This window comes from Tachysurus vachellii, chromosome 24 (assembly GCF_030014155.1).
Source record: "Tachysurus vachellii isolate PV-2020 chromosome 24, HZAU_Pvac_v1, whole genome shotgun sequence".
Taxonomy (NCBI): domain Eukaryota; kingdom Metazoa; phylum Chordata; class Actinopteri; order Siluriformes; family Bagridae; genus Tachysurus; species Tachysurus vachellii.
The window spans coordinates 17044779-17063045 of record NC_083483.1 but is presented as its reverse complement, the minus strand read 5'-3'; the positions used below and the strand labels follow the sequence as shown (position 1 = coordinate 17063045).

The window sequence follows — 18267 nt, the reverse complement described above, 5'->3', positions numbered from 1 at the left end:
CTTACATTTAAATATACATTTAAATCTGAGGTTATGACGGGAAGGAAAAACGCCCTGAGATGGTATTAGGAAGAAACCTTGAGAAGAACCAGACTCAGAATTGAACCTCATCCTCATTTGGAGGATAAAATGACAGGAAATAGTTGAGTGAAGTTATAGGTAAGCACAAATTCTGAGTTCACCACAGACCCAACACTGATTCCTTCCTGACAATGTCTTCAAATGGTCTCTGATAAAAACCGACCATCCACAGAAACCCCATGAGTCACTGGCTGGCCATGCAGATCAGTCTCCGGCAGGAGCCGATCTATGCTTATGGAAATCTATGATGAGTTCCTTTGTTTTTTCTGTGTTCAGGATGAGATTATTTTCTGAACACTATAAAGCCAGTCCTTGGATTTAGTGCTGATTGTAAGTACAGAGGAGAGGTGGTGGCCTAGTCTAAGAGATTGGCCACCGTGAGAAGTAGTGGATGACTGCTAATGTGTGTGCGCTGCTGAAGACTAAAGACCTAGCCTTCAGAACAGGGGTGTGATACAGACAGTGATGCAGCTGCTCAGGATGCTCTCAATGGTCCCTCTGTAGAACATGGTCAGGATGGGGGGAGGGAGATGTGCCTTTCTCAGCCTTCGTAGGAAGTAGAGACGCTGCTGGGCTTTCCTGGTGATGGCGCTGGTGTTGAGTGACCAGGTGAGGTTCTCCGCTAGATGAACACCAAGAAATTTGGTACTCTTGAAGATCTCTACAGATGATCTGTCGATGTTCAGCGGAGAGTGGTCACTCTGTGCTCTCCTGAAGTCAACAACCATCTCTTTAGTTTTATCCACATTCAGAGACAGGTTGTTGGCTCTACACCAGGCAGTTAGTTGTTGCACCTCCTCCCTGTATGCTGACTCGTCGTTCTTGTGATGAGACCCACCACAGTCGTGTCATCGGCGAACTTGATAATATGATTCGATCTGTGCATTGCTGCACAGTCGTGAGTCTGTTCCCGATCCGGACTGACTGAGGTCTCCCAGTCAGGAAGTCCAGGATCCAGTTGCAGAGGGAGGTGTTCAGTCCCAGCAGGCTCAGCTTCCCAATCAGGTGCTGAGGGATGATTGTATTGAATGCTGAACTAAAGTCTATGAACAGCATTCGTACATAAGTGTCTTTATTGTCCAGGTGGGTGAGGGCTAAGTGGAGGGCTGTGGCAATGGCATCGTCTGTGGAGCGGTTTGGACGATACACGAACTGTAAGGGGTCCAATGAGGGTGGTAGCTGGGTCTTGATGTTCCTCATGACGAGCTTCTCGAAGCACTTCATAACTATGGGTGTGAGTGCAACGGGACGATAGTCATTGAGGCAGGACACTGTAGACTTCTTTGGGACAGGAACGATGGTGGTAGTTTTGAGGCACGTAGGAACAATGGTGCTGCTCAGGGAAATGTTGAAGATGTCCGTAAAGACATCTGCTAGCTGTTCTGCACATTCTCTGAGCACCCTGCCAGGAATGTTGTCTGGTCCAGCAGCCTTCCGTGGGTTAACTCTGCATAGAGATCTCCTCACCTCAGCTGTGGATAGACAGAGTACCTGGTCGTCGGGGGGAGGGATGGACTTCCTTGGCGTTACGTTGTTCTGTACCTCGAACCGAGCGTAGAAATCGTTCAATGCGTTAAGACTCCTTAATAACTGAACTGAACTGTCCTGAGCACAACACACACACGCACATCAACTGTATGGACTGCACAGACCTACACCAAATACACACACTTCCAATATACATCCATCAACCTGTTTACATGCTGTTTACATCCATTAACCTGTTTACATGCTGTTATTGCACACTTTTTTGCTCTTTGCACACACTGTCTAACATTTCAGTCGTTTACTGTTTTTGCACAATCCTTTACATTATCTCAGGGACCTGCTGCTATGAAACTGTGTTCATTATAGTATTACTGCATGCAATATTGTTGAACATACAGTATTTACACTGGTCACCGCTGTTTCTGTTTATTGTCTTTTGTGTATTGTCTTTTTTGTATTTTTTTATTGTCTTTTTTTGTATTGTCTTGTAATTTTTTTGTTGCACTGTCTTTTGTCCTGCACTGTCTTGTTTGTCTTGTCCTGCACTGTTTGCACCAGGTTACATAGAAGCACGGGGAATGTGCAGGGGGCCTAATGGTTAGAGAGTTTGACTCCTAACTCTAAGGTTGTGGGTTCAAGTCTCGGGCCGGCCACGATTGAGGTGCCCTTGAGCAAGGCACCGAACCCCCCCAACTGCTCCCCGCAGTTAAATGGCTGCGCACTGCTCCTGGTGTGTGTTCACGGTGTGTGTGAACTTTGTATGGGTTAAATGCACGAATGAATTATGCAGAAATTCAGAGAATGAATTCTGAGTATGGGACACCATACTTAGCCGTATGTCATGTCACTCACTTTATGTGGCTAGGTCTAACTTACTACGTCCTTATTGCTCTGTCTGTGTTTTATGTAACACCCTGATCCTGGAGAAACGTTGTCTCATTTCACTGTGTACTTTAACAGCTATACATGGTTGTAATGAAAGCTTCTTGACTTGACTTGATGGAAAGTCTGTTAAAAAGCCCTTAATCCAGTGCTACATGAGTTGAAAAAGTCCAAGGTTGTCAAGTTTGGTGACTAATCTACAGTACTTGGGATGGGCAGTGGTGATGGCATCTTCTATGGATCTATTTGCTCTGTAAGTGAGAGGAGGGCGAGAAGAGAGTGAGAGACTGGCTTTGAGGAGTGAGTGTGACTGGGCAGTAGTCAGTGAGGCCGCAGGTAAAACACTTTTTCCGGCAATGGGACTTTAGGCAGGGTGGTATGCTATATGTGAACAGGGATACGTTGATGATCTTGATAAAGACAGCAAAGAGCTGGTTTGCACATTCCTTCAGAACCCTTCCTGTCATGCATTTGGTGGCAGCAGGTTTGCATAGGTTTCTGCTTTGGCTGTTGTTGGGTAAAGTTATCCTCAAATTCCTCTTAGCCTCCTTGATGCCTCTTTTCAGGTTGGCTCTAGCAGCACTGTAAAGGGCCCTGTCGACCGTCTTCCTTTGTCATCCAGGACTTCTGGTTGAGGTACACCCTAATTTGTTTGTCCACAGTGACATTGTCAACACATTTTTTTTTATGTAGCAGAGCACTGTTGATGTATACACCTCCAGTTCTTTGTCTATGAATATGTCCCAATTTGTCCTCTCAAAACAGTCCTGCAATTGTGAAAAAATTCATCAGGCCAGGTTTTAACAGTCATTGTTGTAGGCGGAGCTTTTCTTCAGAAAGGGTTGTATGTTGGAGCTAGGAGTATGGAGAGGTGGCCTGACTGGACTAGATGTTGTCATATTGTCCAGAGTGTCTTTAAATCCACACGAAACAGGATAAATGGAGTTTGCAGTGTCATTTGTTAAATCTACTCAGGAAATTCACAGCTGTTGTTATTCCTCAAACTGCTGCTGACTCGACATGACCTTCGGCATGCACTAAAGCAACCTAGATGATAAAAAAGCTTAATATCACACAGCTCAGCTAAACATGGCTTGGAGAGGGGATTCTTACCAGAACTCAGTCACATGGTATTTTATTGCAATGCGAGTCAGCAGATGGAGGATAAAAATATACATCACTATCACTATTAGCACAAACTGCAGAAGCAGAATTTTACAGAATTCTGTGAAGGTGGTCACTTGTCACTCTCAGATATCACAAAATATTAGTTGATCACCTTCATCATCACTGCTGCTCTATCATCACCTTCATCATCACTGCTGCTCTGTCATCACCTTCATCATCACTGCTGCTCTATCATCACCTTCATCATCAGTGCTGCTCTGTCATCACCTTCATCATTGCTGCTCTATCATCACCTTCATCACTGCTGCTTTGTCATCACCTTCATCATCACTGCTGCTCTAACATCACCTTCATCATCACTGCTGCTCTATCATCACCTTCATCATCACTGCTGCTCTTTTATCACCTTCATAATCACTGCTGCTCTATCATCACCTTCATCATCATTGCTGCTCTATAATCACCTTCATCACTGCTGCTCTAATCATCACCTTCATCACTGCTGCTCTATCATCAGCTTCATCATCACTGCTGCTCTATCATCACCTTAATCACTGCTGCTCTATCATCGCCTTCATCACTGCTGCTCTATCATCACCTTCATCATCACTGCTGCTCTATCATCACCTTAATCACTGCTGCTCTATCATCACATTCATCACTGCTGCTCTATCATCACCTTCATCACTGCTCTTCTATCATCACCTTCATCATCACTTCTGCGCTATCATCATCTTCATCAGCATCACTGCTGCTCTATCATCACCTTCATCACTGCTGCTCTATCATCACCTTCATTACTGCTGCTCTATCATCACCATCATCACTGCTGCTCTATCATCACCTTAATCAACACTGCTGCTCTATCATCTCCTTCATCACTGCTGCTCTATCATCACCTTCATCATCACTGCTGCTCTATCATCACCTTCATCATCACTTCTGTGCTATCATCATCTTCATCATCATCACTGCTGCTCGATCATCACCTTCATCACTGCTGCTCTATCATCACCTTCATCATCACTGCTGCTCTATCATCACCTTCATCATCACTTCTGTGCTATCATCATCTTCATCATCATCACTGCTGCTCGATCATCACCTTCATCACTGCTGCTCTATCATCACCGATATTTATTACATATACAACATGAAAAATATTTCCTTTTGGCAGCTGAGGTGAAAATTTGGGGTTATACAGCTGTGTGTGTTTGTGTGGGTGTGTGTGTGTGTGTGTGTGTGAGAGAGAGAGAAAGAGAGAGAGAGAGAGAGAAAGATTGTGTGTTCGTGTGTGTGTGAGAGAGAAAGAGAGAGTGTGTGTACATGTGTGTGTGGTGAGTGTGTGTGTGTATGCGTGTGGTGACTGAGTGTGTGTGTGTGGTGAGTGAGGATATATAAACAGATGAAGTGACCGTGACAGTTGGTTAGAGCGATGGCGTGGATTCAGCTTCTGTTCTTCTCTCTTCTTCTCTCCTTCACTCCTCTCACTACACTGTCTCGCAGCGGTAAGTTCTCTTCTTACACACCTTCTAAATAAGAACCACACATTGAACCTAGAACCAACCTGCTGCACTACTGTTTGTTAAACTGTGTTTGTTTCATGTGCTCTGTAACTTCTTATCTGTTCGGCGATGAGGTTTGTGCTTTTCTCACACATTTTACTGATACTATTGATATTTTAGTTGAAGGTTTTTAAAGTGTAAAATGCAGCAGTTTCATGTAAAACCAAAGAATTGAAAAGTTAGATGTTTTTCTGTATAAACTTCTGTGTGATCTTGTGTTTTGTTTCTTTGGGATAAAATTATACAGGAGCTTTTTTTAAACTGTGGTGAAAGAATTGATTAATATTATTACATAATATAATAATAATCATAATATTACAGTTATATTACTTTGATGTCAGACATTTTACAGCATTCTTTCATTAATTAATCCTCAGGTCTTCATCTAATCAGTTATTTAATGCTGCTTCTCTTCACCGTTACTGAAAATTAGTAAAGATTTATTGTTTGAGCGCTGCACTGTCAGCGACTCCCTGTACAAAAAACTTATCTTGGGAAAGTCACAGCATATAAAAGATGTTTGTTTGTTTGTTTCAGTACCTGTAGATGAGCCTGATAATGATTCTGAGGTAAAATTTCACTAATCAGCAAAGCACACTTCATTCTACACATAAAACAAAAACTAAAGCTCACAGTAAACACCTCATTCATTCTGTTTCTATTTCTGTTTTTTCTCTCCGTCATCAGAGTACATTTAGAACTATTTGTGAGGGTGAGTACAAAACTCTTTAACTCAAAATCATCAGCTGATACCGTGACACTAGAAAACGAGTAAACAAAGGTTGTTGACATAGTAACATATATTAGACAGGTTAACACTCTAGGTGTTTATTTCATGGTTTCATTTAATTGGTGTTCACTGATGTGTGGTTCAGTCAGATCAAGGGCACTTAGGACAGGTTTAGGGCACTTAGGTCAGGTTTGGGGAGGTGGAGGTCAGATCAGCTTGCCCGAGGTTAGATCAGATCGGGAGGGTTGGTGGCAATTGGACAATTTGTGGGGTATTTCAGGTCAGAAATGTTAGGTCAGGTTGTGGGATGGTATTTCAGGTTGGGGGAGGTTAGGTCTGGTTGAAAGGTCAGGTTGGGGAGGGTATTTCAGGTTGGGGAGATTAGGTCAGTTTGGGGAGGTTAAGTAAGGTTAAGAAGTTAGGTCAGGTTGGGGAGGGTATTTCAGGTTGGGGAGGTAAGGTCATCTCAGGGAGGTTACTTGAGGTCAGGGGAGGGGATATTTGGTTAGGATGGGGGCAGTTATCTCAGCACTTGTGTACTTGTACTGTTCTCTTGCAGGTATGCAAACCGAACTGAGCAGCTGCAACCAAAGACTGATGGATAAAATTGAGTATAGCTTTAACATCGGTGAGTTCTTTATCATGATGTTTATTTTCCTGCTTTTTTAAAGTTTTTGAACAGACATGAACATCTTTCTTTTGTTTGAGACTTTTGTCTTTTTTAAGTGTGTTTGATGTAATCAGACTGATGTTCTGTTCTCCAGAGAAGGAGCTGTCTGGTCTTAAGGAACAGATTATGCTGATCAAAGCCTTGCATTTAAACACCTCTCAGGCATTCTTACTTCAGATTGCAGGTGGAAATCATATCATCTTTTACTTTTCATATTAATGTGAACATAACCAACAGTTGGAGTGGCCTCAATGTGCATGTTTGGTTAGTTGTGTGTCAGAAATAAAGTGTGTATGTTACCCATAATTCACTGTTTCAGACCTGTTGTCAGATCTGAGAGAAAGAGGAGCTAATTTGGAGGCAGTGTATGAAAACCTGATCAAGTGTCAAACAACAAACAACAGCAACGGTATATCTACACACACACACACACACACACACACACACACACATCACTGTTATACAATGCATAAGATGACATTACTGATACAATAATATAATACATTGTATTGCCTTAGGTGTGTGTGTGTTTGCGTTTGTGCAGTATTGCAGATTGTGTCACTACAGCAGCAGATTGATTAACTCAATAAAACTAAAAAATCGACACATTCAGATTTAATCCTCAGTGAGATCATAAAGTAGTTCTGTTGGCTTTATACTTTCCTGAAGACTTTCTGGTGTCCACACACCATCAGAGACACGCAACTGCCACAGATCCTTCTCTCTGAAAAAGCAGTTAAATCTCTGAGAGGTGTGTTACAACACCTTTACTGCTTCATTAGTATAGAGCATTGGACTAGAGATGGACTGGAGCTTTGTGCAGGTACAGGATCCAGGGGGCAGGTGGTGGGATTGCTGGACAAGAAAATCTGCAGGACTTCTTCTCTTAATAATGAAGGAAAATGTTGTAAATAAAGATTAAATAAAGATTAAATAATGATTATCATAAGATTCTCTCCCAAACAGAGCTTGAAGATCAGCTGAAGCAAAAGGAGAAGGAACTTTCAGACCTGAGAGACAGTAATGCAGGTGAGAGACCAGTTTCTCCATCCAGACTTCATCATGCTACATCACTCTCCATCCCAGCACAGTGTGCTCTAACTGGTTGAGAACTTTAGATAAATAGATAGATTGCTAGCATCCCAGTAGCAATAATAAGACATAAGATGATCACAACACAGTCATCCCCAGTGCAGGTCCAAACAAATCCAAAGTGCAGGTCTGCTGGAATCTGATTAATTTTCTAGCTTGACTTGAACAAATTGACAGTAGGTGAAGGTCAGAACACAGAAAAGGACAGAGTTTTAGATCAACAAACTGGAGCAATAAACCAGACATGAGTCAGGTGTAGTGGGCATGTGTGTCATGAAATAACACCAGAGTGACAAGTCACTATGACCACCTGTAGCACTGCCAGGACTCCCCCTGCTGGAGAGCTTAAGAACTACAGTGAGCTCTGGAGACATTCTGAGAGTTTGATTTACAGAAGTGCTTTGATGACAGTGCCACATGATATTGTGATGTCACTGCAAGAACCGTTTGGTTAGTTGTGTGTCAGAAATAAAGTGTGTATGTTTCCCATAATTCACTGTTTCAGACCTGTTGTCAGATCTGAGAGAAAGAGGAGCTAATTTGGAGGCAGTGTATGAAAACCTGATCAAGTGTCAAACAACAAACAACAGCAACGGTATATCTACACACACACACACACACACACACACTCACTCACACACATGCACTATTGGACTAGAGATGGACTGGACTCTGACATATACTGTAGGAAAATGGCAAAGAGAGAAGGACTAAAGTGGCAGTCAGCAGCAAGTGAGAGGGGTGAAGGAGGTGTGGGAGGTGGTGAAGGGTTCAGAAATTAGTTAAGAAGGTTTGGGAAGATGATGTGTGACAGCAAATGTGGAATGATGGAGCCGTGACCATCATCGCAATAAACAAAGAAAAAAAAATTTCTACATAGAATTAATTTATAAAACATTTGTATCTACTGGCTGAATCTACTGATGTATGTAAACGTCATGGGTTTGATTATCATAAGATTCTCTCCCAAACAGAGCTTGTAGATCAGCTGAAGCAAAAGGAGAAGGAACTTTCAGACCTGAGAGACAGTAATGCAAGTAAGAGACCAGTTTCTCCACCCAGATTTCATCATGCTACATCACTCTCCATCCCAGCACAGTGGGACATACAGTATACACAGACATGCATGTGATTTTGACAGTTTTCTCCTAAACAGAGCTTGAAGATCAGCTGAAGAAGGACATTTCAGATATGACACACAACAACAGAGGTGAGAGACGAATTTCTCCACCCAGACTCTTTCAGACAGCACAAAACAAACATCCAACTTGATCCAAACCAGACCATAACTTGTTTAGCTGCATTTTATTTTTATATCAGAGAAATTGGACAGGAAATAGGAAGTGCCTGATGATGTAGTTAGAGTTCATTTGTAAAATATTTGTATAGTTACTGATGTATGTAAATGTCATGGGTTTGATTATCATAAGATTCTCTCACAAACAGAGCTTGAAGATCAGCTGAAGCAAAAGGAGAAGGAACTTTCAGACCTGAGAGACAGTAATGCAGGTGAGAGACCAGTTTCTCCATCCAGACTTCATCATGCTACATCACTCTCCATCCCCATACAGTGTGCTCTAACTGGTTGAGAACTTTTGGGATTAGTAGGATTGATTTGTGGTTTGGTAGCAACAGTCAGTTTTGCTGTATCACTGATAATAAATCTGTGGAATCATCAGTCAGGTTCCTCAGGGCTAAAGAACTATCAGTCAGTCTCCATCTTATCTTAAGGCATCATCTTCCTATCCTGAGCTATTCTTAATCTGTTCCAAAGTAACAAGGTGACACTGATATGTAACGAGGGATCATCAAACTGCCTTAAAGTATTAACTCAGTCTCCAGTGATCATCATCCCACCAGGAGATATCATGGGTTTGTCTCATAGTGTCATTGTTCAGTTCCAGGGTTTAATCATTCAGGGCTGTTCAGCAGGTTGTGTTTATATTCAGATGTTATCTGAAGGTGATATTGTTCCAGCTTGAGAGGCCTGTTATTTGGCTTGTGGTCCTTCTTCAGTGCTCACTGATCTCTAATGGAGTGTCCTTGTTCTGTCACAAGATAACAGAGATCCATCAGAAGGAGACTTGTATTTGAATCTCACACAGTTTTCTTCCAAACAGAAGATCAGCTGAAGCTGACTTACACTGTACACACGACTGCTGCAGAGTCGTATTTTGTGGATGTTACTTAACATGTTTCTGTTGGTTCCTGACTTTCAGACACACTGTATATCAAGGCTTTTGTTTGTTAACCCTTTATCTTCTGCATTTCCTGTAGGGGTGAAAGAGGAGAATGAACGTCTACGTGATCATCTGGCGACACTGAATGAGACACTCAAGGCAAAAGAGAGTGAGAATCTTTACCTCATGAAATCATTTTCAGCTCGTTTCATGTTCAATTCTTGTTTATGATGTATGACATGATTCTGTCCCAAACAGAGCTTGAAGATCAGCTGAAGCAAAAGGAGAAGGAACTTTCAGATCTGAATGAGAAGAATGCTGGTGAGAGATCAGTTTTTCTACCCAGACTCCATCATGCTCCATTGTTCTTAGCCTGTTCTTTTTGGATGAGAACATAGCGAGTAGTAGATCTGTTCTCAATCCTACTCATGATCCATCCTGAGCATCAGCAGCAGTCTGTTTCTGATCTGAACACTCTCACTGTTAGAAGACACTCAGTGTTAGAACACGCTTGGGATTCGAATACGTCCAGGAGTTAATACACTCTCATGGTTAGAACAGACTCAGCGTTAGAACATACAATATCGGTAAATGCTCCAGATTCTTAGGTGGAGAACAATAGCAGATGATTCCAGTGTCTGTGGTTCCATCTGCAGCAGGTAAACAAATCCAAAGTGCAGGTCTGCTGGAATCTGATTAATTTTCTAGCTTGACTTGAACAAATTGACAGTAGGTGAAGGTCAGAACACAGAAAAGGACAGAGTTTTAGATCAACAAACTGGAGCAATAAACCAGACATGAGTCAGGTGTAGTGGGCATGTGTGTCATGAAATAACACCAGAGTGACAAGTCACTATGACCACCTGTAGCACTGCCAGGACTCCCCCTGCTGGAGAGCTTAAGAACTACAGTGAGCTCTGGAGACATTCTGAGAGTTTGATTTACAGAAGTGCTTTGATGACAGTGTCACATGATATTCTGATGTCACTGCAAGAACCGTTTGGTTAGTTGTGTGTCAGAAATAAAGTGTGTATGTTTCCCATAATTCACTGTTTCAGACCTGTTGTCAGAGCTTAGAGAAAGAGGAGCTAATTTGGAGGCAGTGTATGAAAACCTGATCAAGTGTCAAACAACAAACAACAGCAACGGTATATCTACACACACACACACACACACACACACACATCACTGTTATACAATGCATAAGATGACATTACTAATACAATAATATAATACACTGTATTGCATTAGGTGTGTGTGTGTTTGCGTTTGTGCAGTATTGCAGATTGTGTCACTACAGCAGCAGATTGATTAACTCAATAAAACTAAAAAATCGACACATTCAGATTTAATCCTCAGTGAGATCATAAAGTAGTTCTGTTGGCTTTATACTTTCCTGAAGACTTTCTGGTGTCCACACACCATCAGAGACACGCAACTGCCACAGATCCTTCTCTCTGAAAAAGCAGTTAAATCTCTGAGAGGTGTGTTACAACACCTTTACTGCTTCATTAGTATAGAGCATTGGACTAGAGATGGACTGGAGCTTTGTGCAGGTACAGGATCCAGGGGGCAGGTGGTGGGATTGCCGGACAAGAAAATCTGCAGGACTTCTTCTCTTAATAATGAAGGAAAATGTTGTAAATAAAGATGAGGGCTGGTGGGGACCCCGAACATATACTGTAGGAAAATGGCAAAGAGAGAAGGACTAAAGTGGCAGTCAGCAGCAAGTGAGAGGGGTGAAGGAGGTGCGGGAGGTGGTGAAGGGTTCAGAAATTAGTTAAGAAGGTTTGGGAAGATGATGTGTGACAGCATATGTGGAAGGATGGAGCCGTGACCATCATCGCAATAAACAAAGAAAAAAATTTCTACCTAGAATTAATTTATAAAACATTTGTAAATCTACTGATGTATGTAAATGTCATGGGTTTGATTATCATACGATTCTCTCCCAAACAGAGCTTGAAGATCAGCTGAAGCAAAAGGAGAAGGAACTTTCAGACCTGAGACACAGTAATGCAGGTGAGAGACCAGTTTCTCCACCCAGATTTCATCATGCTACATCACTCTCCATCCCCAGACAGTGTGCTCTAACTGGTTGAAGATCATTAAATAGATTTTTACTAGACAAGTAAATACAGAGAATGTGTGTGTGCCCTGTGATGGGTTGGCACTCCGTCCAGGGTGTATCCTGCCTTGATGCCCGATGACGCCTGAGATAGGCACAGGCTCCCCGTGACCCGAGGTAGTTCGGATAAGTGGTAGAAGATGAATGAATGAATGAATGAATGAATGAATGAATGAAAGTAAATACAGATGAAAAACTAAGATACTGAGTCACTCCTCAGTTCTTATGTTTCCACCCTGCCATACTTAAGAGATGTTGTACACTCTAATGGCAAAGAGTTCCTCAGTCTTGTAGTAGAGCATGACAGAGACAGCAGTCTGCCACTGAACACACTCCTCTGCCTGGTGAATATGCTGTGGAGAGGGTGGTGGGTGTTTCCAGGATGGAGAGCAGTCTGTCTAGAGTCCTTCTCTCTTCTACTGTCACCAGTGAGTCCAGCTCTGTTCCAACCACAGAGTCTGCTCTAATCATCTGTCTGTCCAGTCGTGCCACATCTCTCTTTTTGCAGCTTCCTTCCCAGCACACCACAGGATAGAAAAAGATACTAGCGACTACGGTTTTGTAGATGTGAAGCATTTTATTGCAGCTGTTGAAGGATGCGAGCCTTCTAAGGAAGTATTGATGGCTCTGTCCCTTCCTGAGGAGAGTATCCATGTTCATGGTCCAGTCTAGCTTATCATTCAGCTCCAGCCCCAGGTATCTGTACAGTAGATCCTGCCCTTGGTCTTGGAGGTGTTCAGCTGCAGATCAAAGTGCAGCCATTCAGCCTGACATACTGTGGGGTAGTGTGTGATCCATCTCACCAGGCCACCTGGATATGGGGGTGTGAAGAGGTGCATTAGAGATTAGTAGGATTGATTTGTGGTTTGGTAGCAACAGTCAGTTTTGCTGTATCACTGATAATAAATCTGTGGAATCATCAGTCAGGTTCCTCAGGGCTAAAGAACTATCAGTCAGTCTCCATCTTATCTTAAGGCATCATCTTCCTATCCTGAGCTATTCTTAATCTGTTCCAAAGAAACAAGGTGACACTGATATGTAACGAGGGATCATCAATCTGCCTTAAAGTATTAACTCAGTCTCCAGTGATCATCATCCCACCAGGAGATATCATGGGTTTGTCTCATAGTGTCATTGTTCAGTTCCAGGGTTTAATCATTCAGGGCTGTTCAGCAGGTTGTGTTTATATTCAGATGTTATCTGAAGGTGATATTGTTCCAGCTCGAGGTGACTGTGATTTGGCTTGTGGTCCTTCTTTAGTGCTCACTGATCTCTAATGGAGTGTCCTTGTTCTGTCACAAGATAATAGAGACAAATGTTGTAAATAAAGATGAGGGCTGTTGGGGACCCTGAACATATACAGTACTGTAGGAAAATGGCAAATAGAGAAGGACTAAAGTGGCAGTCAGCAGCAAGTGAGAGGGGTGAAGGAGGTGTGGGAGGTGGTGAAGGGTTCAGAAATCAGTTACAAAAGTTTGGGAAGATGATGTGTGACAGCAAATGTGGAATGATGGAGCCGTGACCATCATCGCAATAAACAAAGAAAAAAAAATTTCTACATAGAATTAATTTATAAAACATTTGTATCTACTGGCTGAATCTACTGATGTATGTAAATGTCATGGGTTTGATTATCATAAGATTCTCTCCCAAACAGAGCTTGAAGATCAGCTGAAGCAAAAGGAGAAGGAACTTTCAGACCTGAGAGACAGTAATGCAAGTGAGAGACCAGTTTCTCCACCCAGATTTCATCATGCTACATCACTCTCCATCCCAGCACAGTGGGACATACAGTATACACAGACATGCATGTGATTTTGACAGTTTTCTCCTAAACAGAGCTTGAAGATCAGCTGAAGAAGGACATTTCAGATATGACACACAACAACAGAGGTGAGAGACGAATTTCTCCACCCAGACTCTTTCAGACAGCACAAAACAAACATCCAACTTGATCCAAACCAGACCATAACTTGTTTAGCTGCATTTTATTTTTATATCAGAGAAATTGGACAGGAAATAGGAAGTGCCTGATGATGTAGTTAGAGTTCATTTGTAAAATATTTGTATAGTTACTGATGTATGTAAATGTCATGGGTTTGATTATCATAAGATTCTCTCCCAAACAGAGCTTGAAGATCAGCTGAAGCAAAAGGAGAAGGAACTTTCAGACCTGAGAGACAGTAATGCAGGTGAGAGACCAGTTTCTCCATCCAGACTTCATCATGCTACATCACTCTCCATCCCCAGACAGTGTGCTCTAACTGGTTGAAGATCATTAGATAGATTTTTACTAGACAAGTAAATACAGAGACTGCCTGTCTATCTTCCACTCTTCCTACATTCACACAATATGTTCAATGCCACACCAGAGACAATAAAACACTAGACCTGCTGTATACAAATGTAAGGGACGCATACAGCCTACCTACAGCCTACCTCTTTCCCCTACCTCCAATGGACTGTTCGGTACACAGCGTCGTCCGTCTGCTTCCTAAATAGCTTTTTATGAATAGTTTCTCTTAGGTAAAGGAGCAGATCTGGAGGGTTAATACGCATAGAGTGTTTGGTAAACTGGGATGTCTGGATGCTGTCGGCTTACCAACCTCGCAAGTTGCGGACCGTGGAGTGGAGGGACACTCTACATCCTAGGAATCCCTCCTGTCTGTCATGCCTTCTGGCTTTAGCCTTTTAGTTATGATGTCATAGCTAGTCTTGCCGGAGTCCCTGTCTGCACTTTGCACATAATTTACATTGTCCATAATCAGATTACAGTCATACCTAACAATTTTTCTCTCTCTGTTGAGCTATTTATGCCACTTCCGAGCTCCCAGTGTTCCGAGTTCCTAGCCTGATTGTCTTTACTTACGGAGCTACTTCGTCAATCCTGTTGTTCTACCCCTGGTTGGAGTCTCCTTGCCTGGTGGTCACCCTGCCAGGGATTGATCTGCATGGCCAGACAGTGTCTCATGGGATTGTTGTGAATGAAGCCACCCGGAGACGTCATGCCTTCTTTTGAACCAATGTTGTGTCAGTCAGCTGTATGGTCTGGTCTTTATCAGCAATCAGGTCTGTGCTGAACTCAGCGTGTACGGTGACCCATTAGTTCCTCAGGAGCTCTCCATTTATTTATTTATTATTCTTATTTTTTCTTCTTCTTATTATTATATATTTATTATATACGGTGTTTCTCGAATAACAAACCCAGGGTGAGTGGTTAAGGATCAGTAAATGGTGATCAGCTCTGGGTAAGTGAATTGGACTTTGTTCCCATTTCCTCACACCCAGCGTTGTCCATTTCCACCCTACTCCAGATAAGCAACCACCCATCATTTGTCTGGAGTGACTTCACCTCACACCTCACTCACACCTCACTACATATCCCCTGACTGACACGGTATTCTTTCACAACCTTTCACCCCTGTTCACTCATTTTTGTTTTCTCACCACCACCCCCTTTCTTAACAACAGCCCCAATCTGCTCATGGACTGTGCTGAAGCCTGGATAAGGTCCCAGTCCAGTAGAAAACTTCCAGTGTGGTTCAAGTGCCAAAGACTGCATACCCCCACTTCAGGCCTGTTGCATTAACCTCCTACTCGATGAAGACCATCATCTTGGATCATCATCTGTCACCTCCGTTCCTTAGTGAGCACAGTGCTCGACCCACTGTGGTTTGCATATCAGCCTGGCATCAGTGTGGAGGACACAGTGATCTACCTGCTGCACTGGGCACTGACTCACCTGAAGACCACTGGGTACACTGCGAGAGTCCTATACTTTGACTTCTCCAGTGCTGTCAACTCAATACAGCCAGCACTGCTGCAGGGGATGCTTGAGTGGTCAGGGGTTGGATTATCAAGTGGTTGCATGGACAATCAACTACCTCACCATCAGACCACAGTATGGTAAAGAGACTGTGTGTCTGAGGTGGTAGACTGCAGCACCATGGCTCCCCAGTGCACAGAGCTATTTCTGTTCCTTTTTACACTGTACACCTCAGACTTCTGTTAAATCACTTCCACCCGAAGGTTCTCAGGTGATACAGCCATTGTTTGACGTGTACAATGATGTGAAATGAACAAGAATACAGGAATGATTTTATTGCATGGTGTGAGTGTAAAAACCTGTACTCTACACACACACACACACACACACACACACACACACACATCACTGTTATACAATGCATAAGATGACATTACTGATACTATAATATAATACACTGTATTGCCTTAGGTGTGTGTGTGTTTGCGTTTGTGCAGTATTGCAGATTGTGTCACTACAGCAGCAGATTGATTAACTCAATAAAACTAAAAAATCGACACATTCAGATTTAATCCTCAGTGAGATCATAAAGTAGTTCTGTTGGCTTTATACTTTCCTGAAGACTTTCTGGTGTCCACACACCATCAGAGACACGCAACTGCCACAGATCCTTCTCTCTGAAAAAGCAGTTAAATCTCTGAGAGGTGTGTTACAACACCTTTACTGCTTCATTAGTATAGAGCATTGGACTAGAGATGGACTGGAGCTTTGTGCAGGTACAGGATCCAGGGGGCAGGTGGTGGGATTGCTGGACAAGAAAATCTGCAGGACTTCTTCTCTTAATAATGAAGGGAAATGTTGTAAATAAAGATGAGGGCTGGTGGGGACCCCGAACATATACTGTAGGAAAATGGCAAAGAGAGAAGGACTAAAGTGGCAGTCAGCAGCAAGTGAGAGGGGTGAAGGAGGTGCGGGAGGTGGTGAAGGGTTCAGAAATTAGTTAAGAAGGTTTGGGAAGATGATGTGTGACAGCATATGTGGAATGATGGAGCCGTGACCATCATCGCAATAAACAAAGAAAAAAATTTCTACCTAGAATTAATTTATAAAACATTTGTAAATCTACTGATGTATGTAAATGTCATGGGTTTGATTATCATAAGATTCTCTCCCAAACAGAGCTTGAAGATCAGCTGAAGCAAAAGGAGAAGGAACTTTCAGACCTGAGACACAGTAATGCAGGTGAGAGACCAGTTTCTCCACCCAGATTTCATCATGCTACATCACTCTCCATCCCCAGACAGTGTGCTCTAACTGGTTGAAGATCATTAAATAGATTTTTACTAGACAAGTAAATACAGAGAATGTGTGTGTGCCCTGTGATGGGTTGGCACTCCGTCCAGGGTGTATCCTGCCTTGATGCCCGATGACGCCTGAGATAGGCACAGGCTCCCCGTGACCCGAGGTAGTTCGGATAAGCGGTAAAAGATGAATGAATGAATGAATGAAAGTAAATACAGATGAAAAACTAAGATACTGAGTCACTCCTCAGTTCTTATGTTTCCACCCTGCCATACTTAAGAGATGTTGTACACTCTAATGGCAAAGAGTTCCTCAGTCTTGTAGTAGAGCATGACAGAGACAGCAGTCTGCCACTGAACACACTCCTCTGCCTGGTGAATATGCTGTGGAGAGGGTGGTGGGTGTTTCCAGGATGGAGAGCAGTCTGTCTAGAGTCCTTCTCTCTGCTACTGTCACCAGTGAGTCCAGCTCTGTTCCAACCACAGAGTCTGCTCTAATCATCTGTCTGTCCAGTCGTGCCACATCTCTCTTTTTGCAGCTTCCTTCCCAGCACACCACAGGAGAGAAAAAGATACTAGCGACTACGGTTTTGTAGATGTGAAGCATTTTATTGCAGCTGTTGAAGGATGCGAGCCTTCTAAGGAAGTATTGATGGCTCTGTCCCTTCCTGAGGAGAGTATCCATGTTCATGGTCCAGTCTAGCTTATCATTCAGCTCCAGCCCCAGGTATCTGTACAGTAGATCCTGCCCTTGGTCTTGGAGGTGTTCAGCTGCAGATCAAAGTGCAGCCATTCAGCCTGACATACTGTGGGGTAGTGTGTGATCCATCTCACCAGGCCACCTGGATATGGGGGTGAGAAGAGGTGCATTAGAGATTAGTAGGATTGATTTGTGGTTTGGTAGCAACAGTCAGTTTTGCTGTATCACTGATAATAAATCTGTGGAATCATCAGTCAGGTTCCTCAGGGCTAAAGAACTATCAGTCAGTCTCCATCTTATCTTAAGGCATCATCTTCCTATCCTGAGCTATTCTTAATCTGTTCCAAAGAAACAAGGTGACACTGATATGTAACGAGGGATCATCAATCTGCCTTAAAGTATTAACTCAGTCTCCAGTGATCATCATCCCACCAGGAGATATCATGGGTTTGTCTCATAGTGTCATTGTTCAGTTCCAGGGTTTAATCATTCAGGGCTGTTCAGCAGGTTGTGTTTATATTCAGATGTTATCTGAAGGTGATATTGTTCCAGCTCG

At 42.8% G+C, this 18267-nt stretch overlaps 1 protein-coding gene across 6 annotated transcripts in view; it reads left to right on the top strand.

The window, feature by feature from the left end:
* Window positions 1-4935: 4935 nt before the first annotated feature.
* Window positions 4936-18267, top strand: part of LOC132839835 (putative leucine-rich repeat-containing protein DDB_G0290503) — a 19382-nt gene continuing 6050 nt past the window's right edge. The window contains exons 1-19 of one of the 6 annotated variants that reach the window (XM_060861024.1): window positions 4936-5087; window positions 5682-5713; window positions 5832-5856; window positions 6434-6502; window positions 6639-6728; window positions 6864-6953; window positions 7511-7573; window positions 8142-8231; window positions 8611-8673; window positions 8793-8846; window positions 9083-9145; window positions 9914-9985; window positions 10075-10137; window positions 10875-10964; window positions 11776-11838; window positions 13602-13664; window positions 13784-13837; window positions 14074-14136; window positions 16890-16952. In XM_060861024.1, the coding sequence (XP_060717007.1) occupies window positions 5015-5087; window positions 5682-5713; window positions 5832-5856; window positions 6434-6502; window positions 6639-6728; window positions 6864-6953; window positions 7511-7573; window positions 8142-8231; window positions 8611-8673; window positions 8793-8846; window positions 9083-9145; window positions 9914-9985; window positions 10075-10137; window positions 10875-10964; window positions 11776-11838; window positions 13602-13664; window positions 13784-13837; window positions 14074-14136; window positions 16890-16952 (1243 nt within the window). In that variant the 5' untranslated portion in view covers window positions 4936-5014. The remainder of the gene's footprint in view (window positions 5088-5681; window positions 5714-5831; window positions 5857-6433; window positions 6503-6638; window positions 6729-6863; window positions 6954-7510; window positions 7574-8141; window positions 8232-8610; window positions 8674-8792; window positions 8847-9082; window positions 9146-9913; window positions 9986-10074; window positions 10138-10874; window positions 10965-11775; window positions 11839-13601; window positions 13665-13783; window positions 13838-14073; window positions 14137-16889; window positions 16953-18267) is intronic. The other 5 variants (XM_060861026.1, XM_060861025.1, XM_060861028.1 and 2 more) reach the window with 5 other exon arrangements.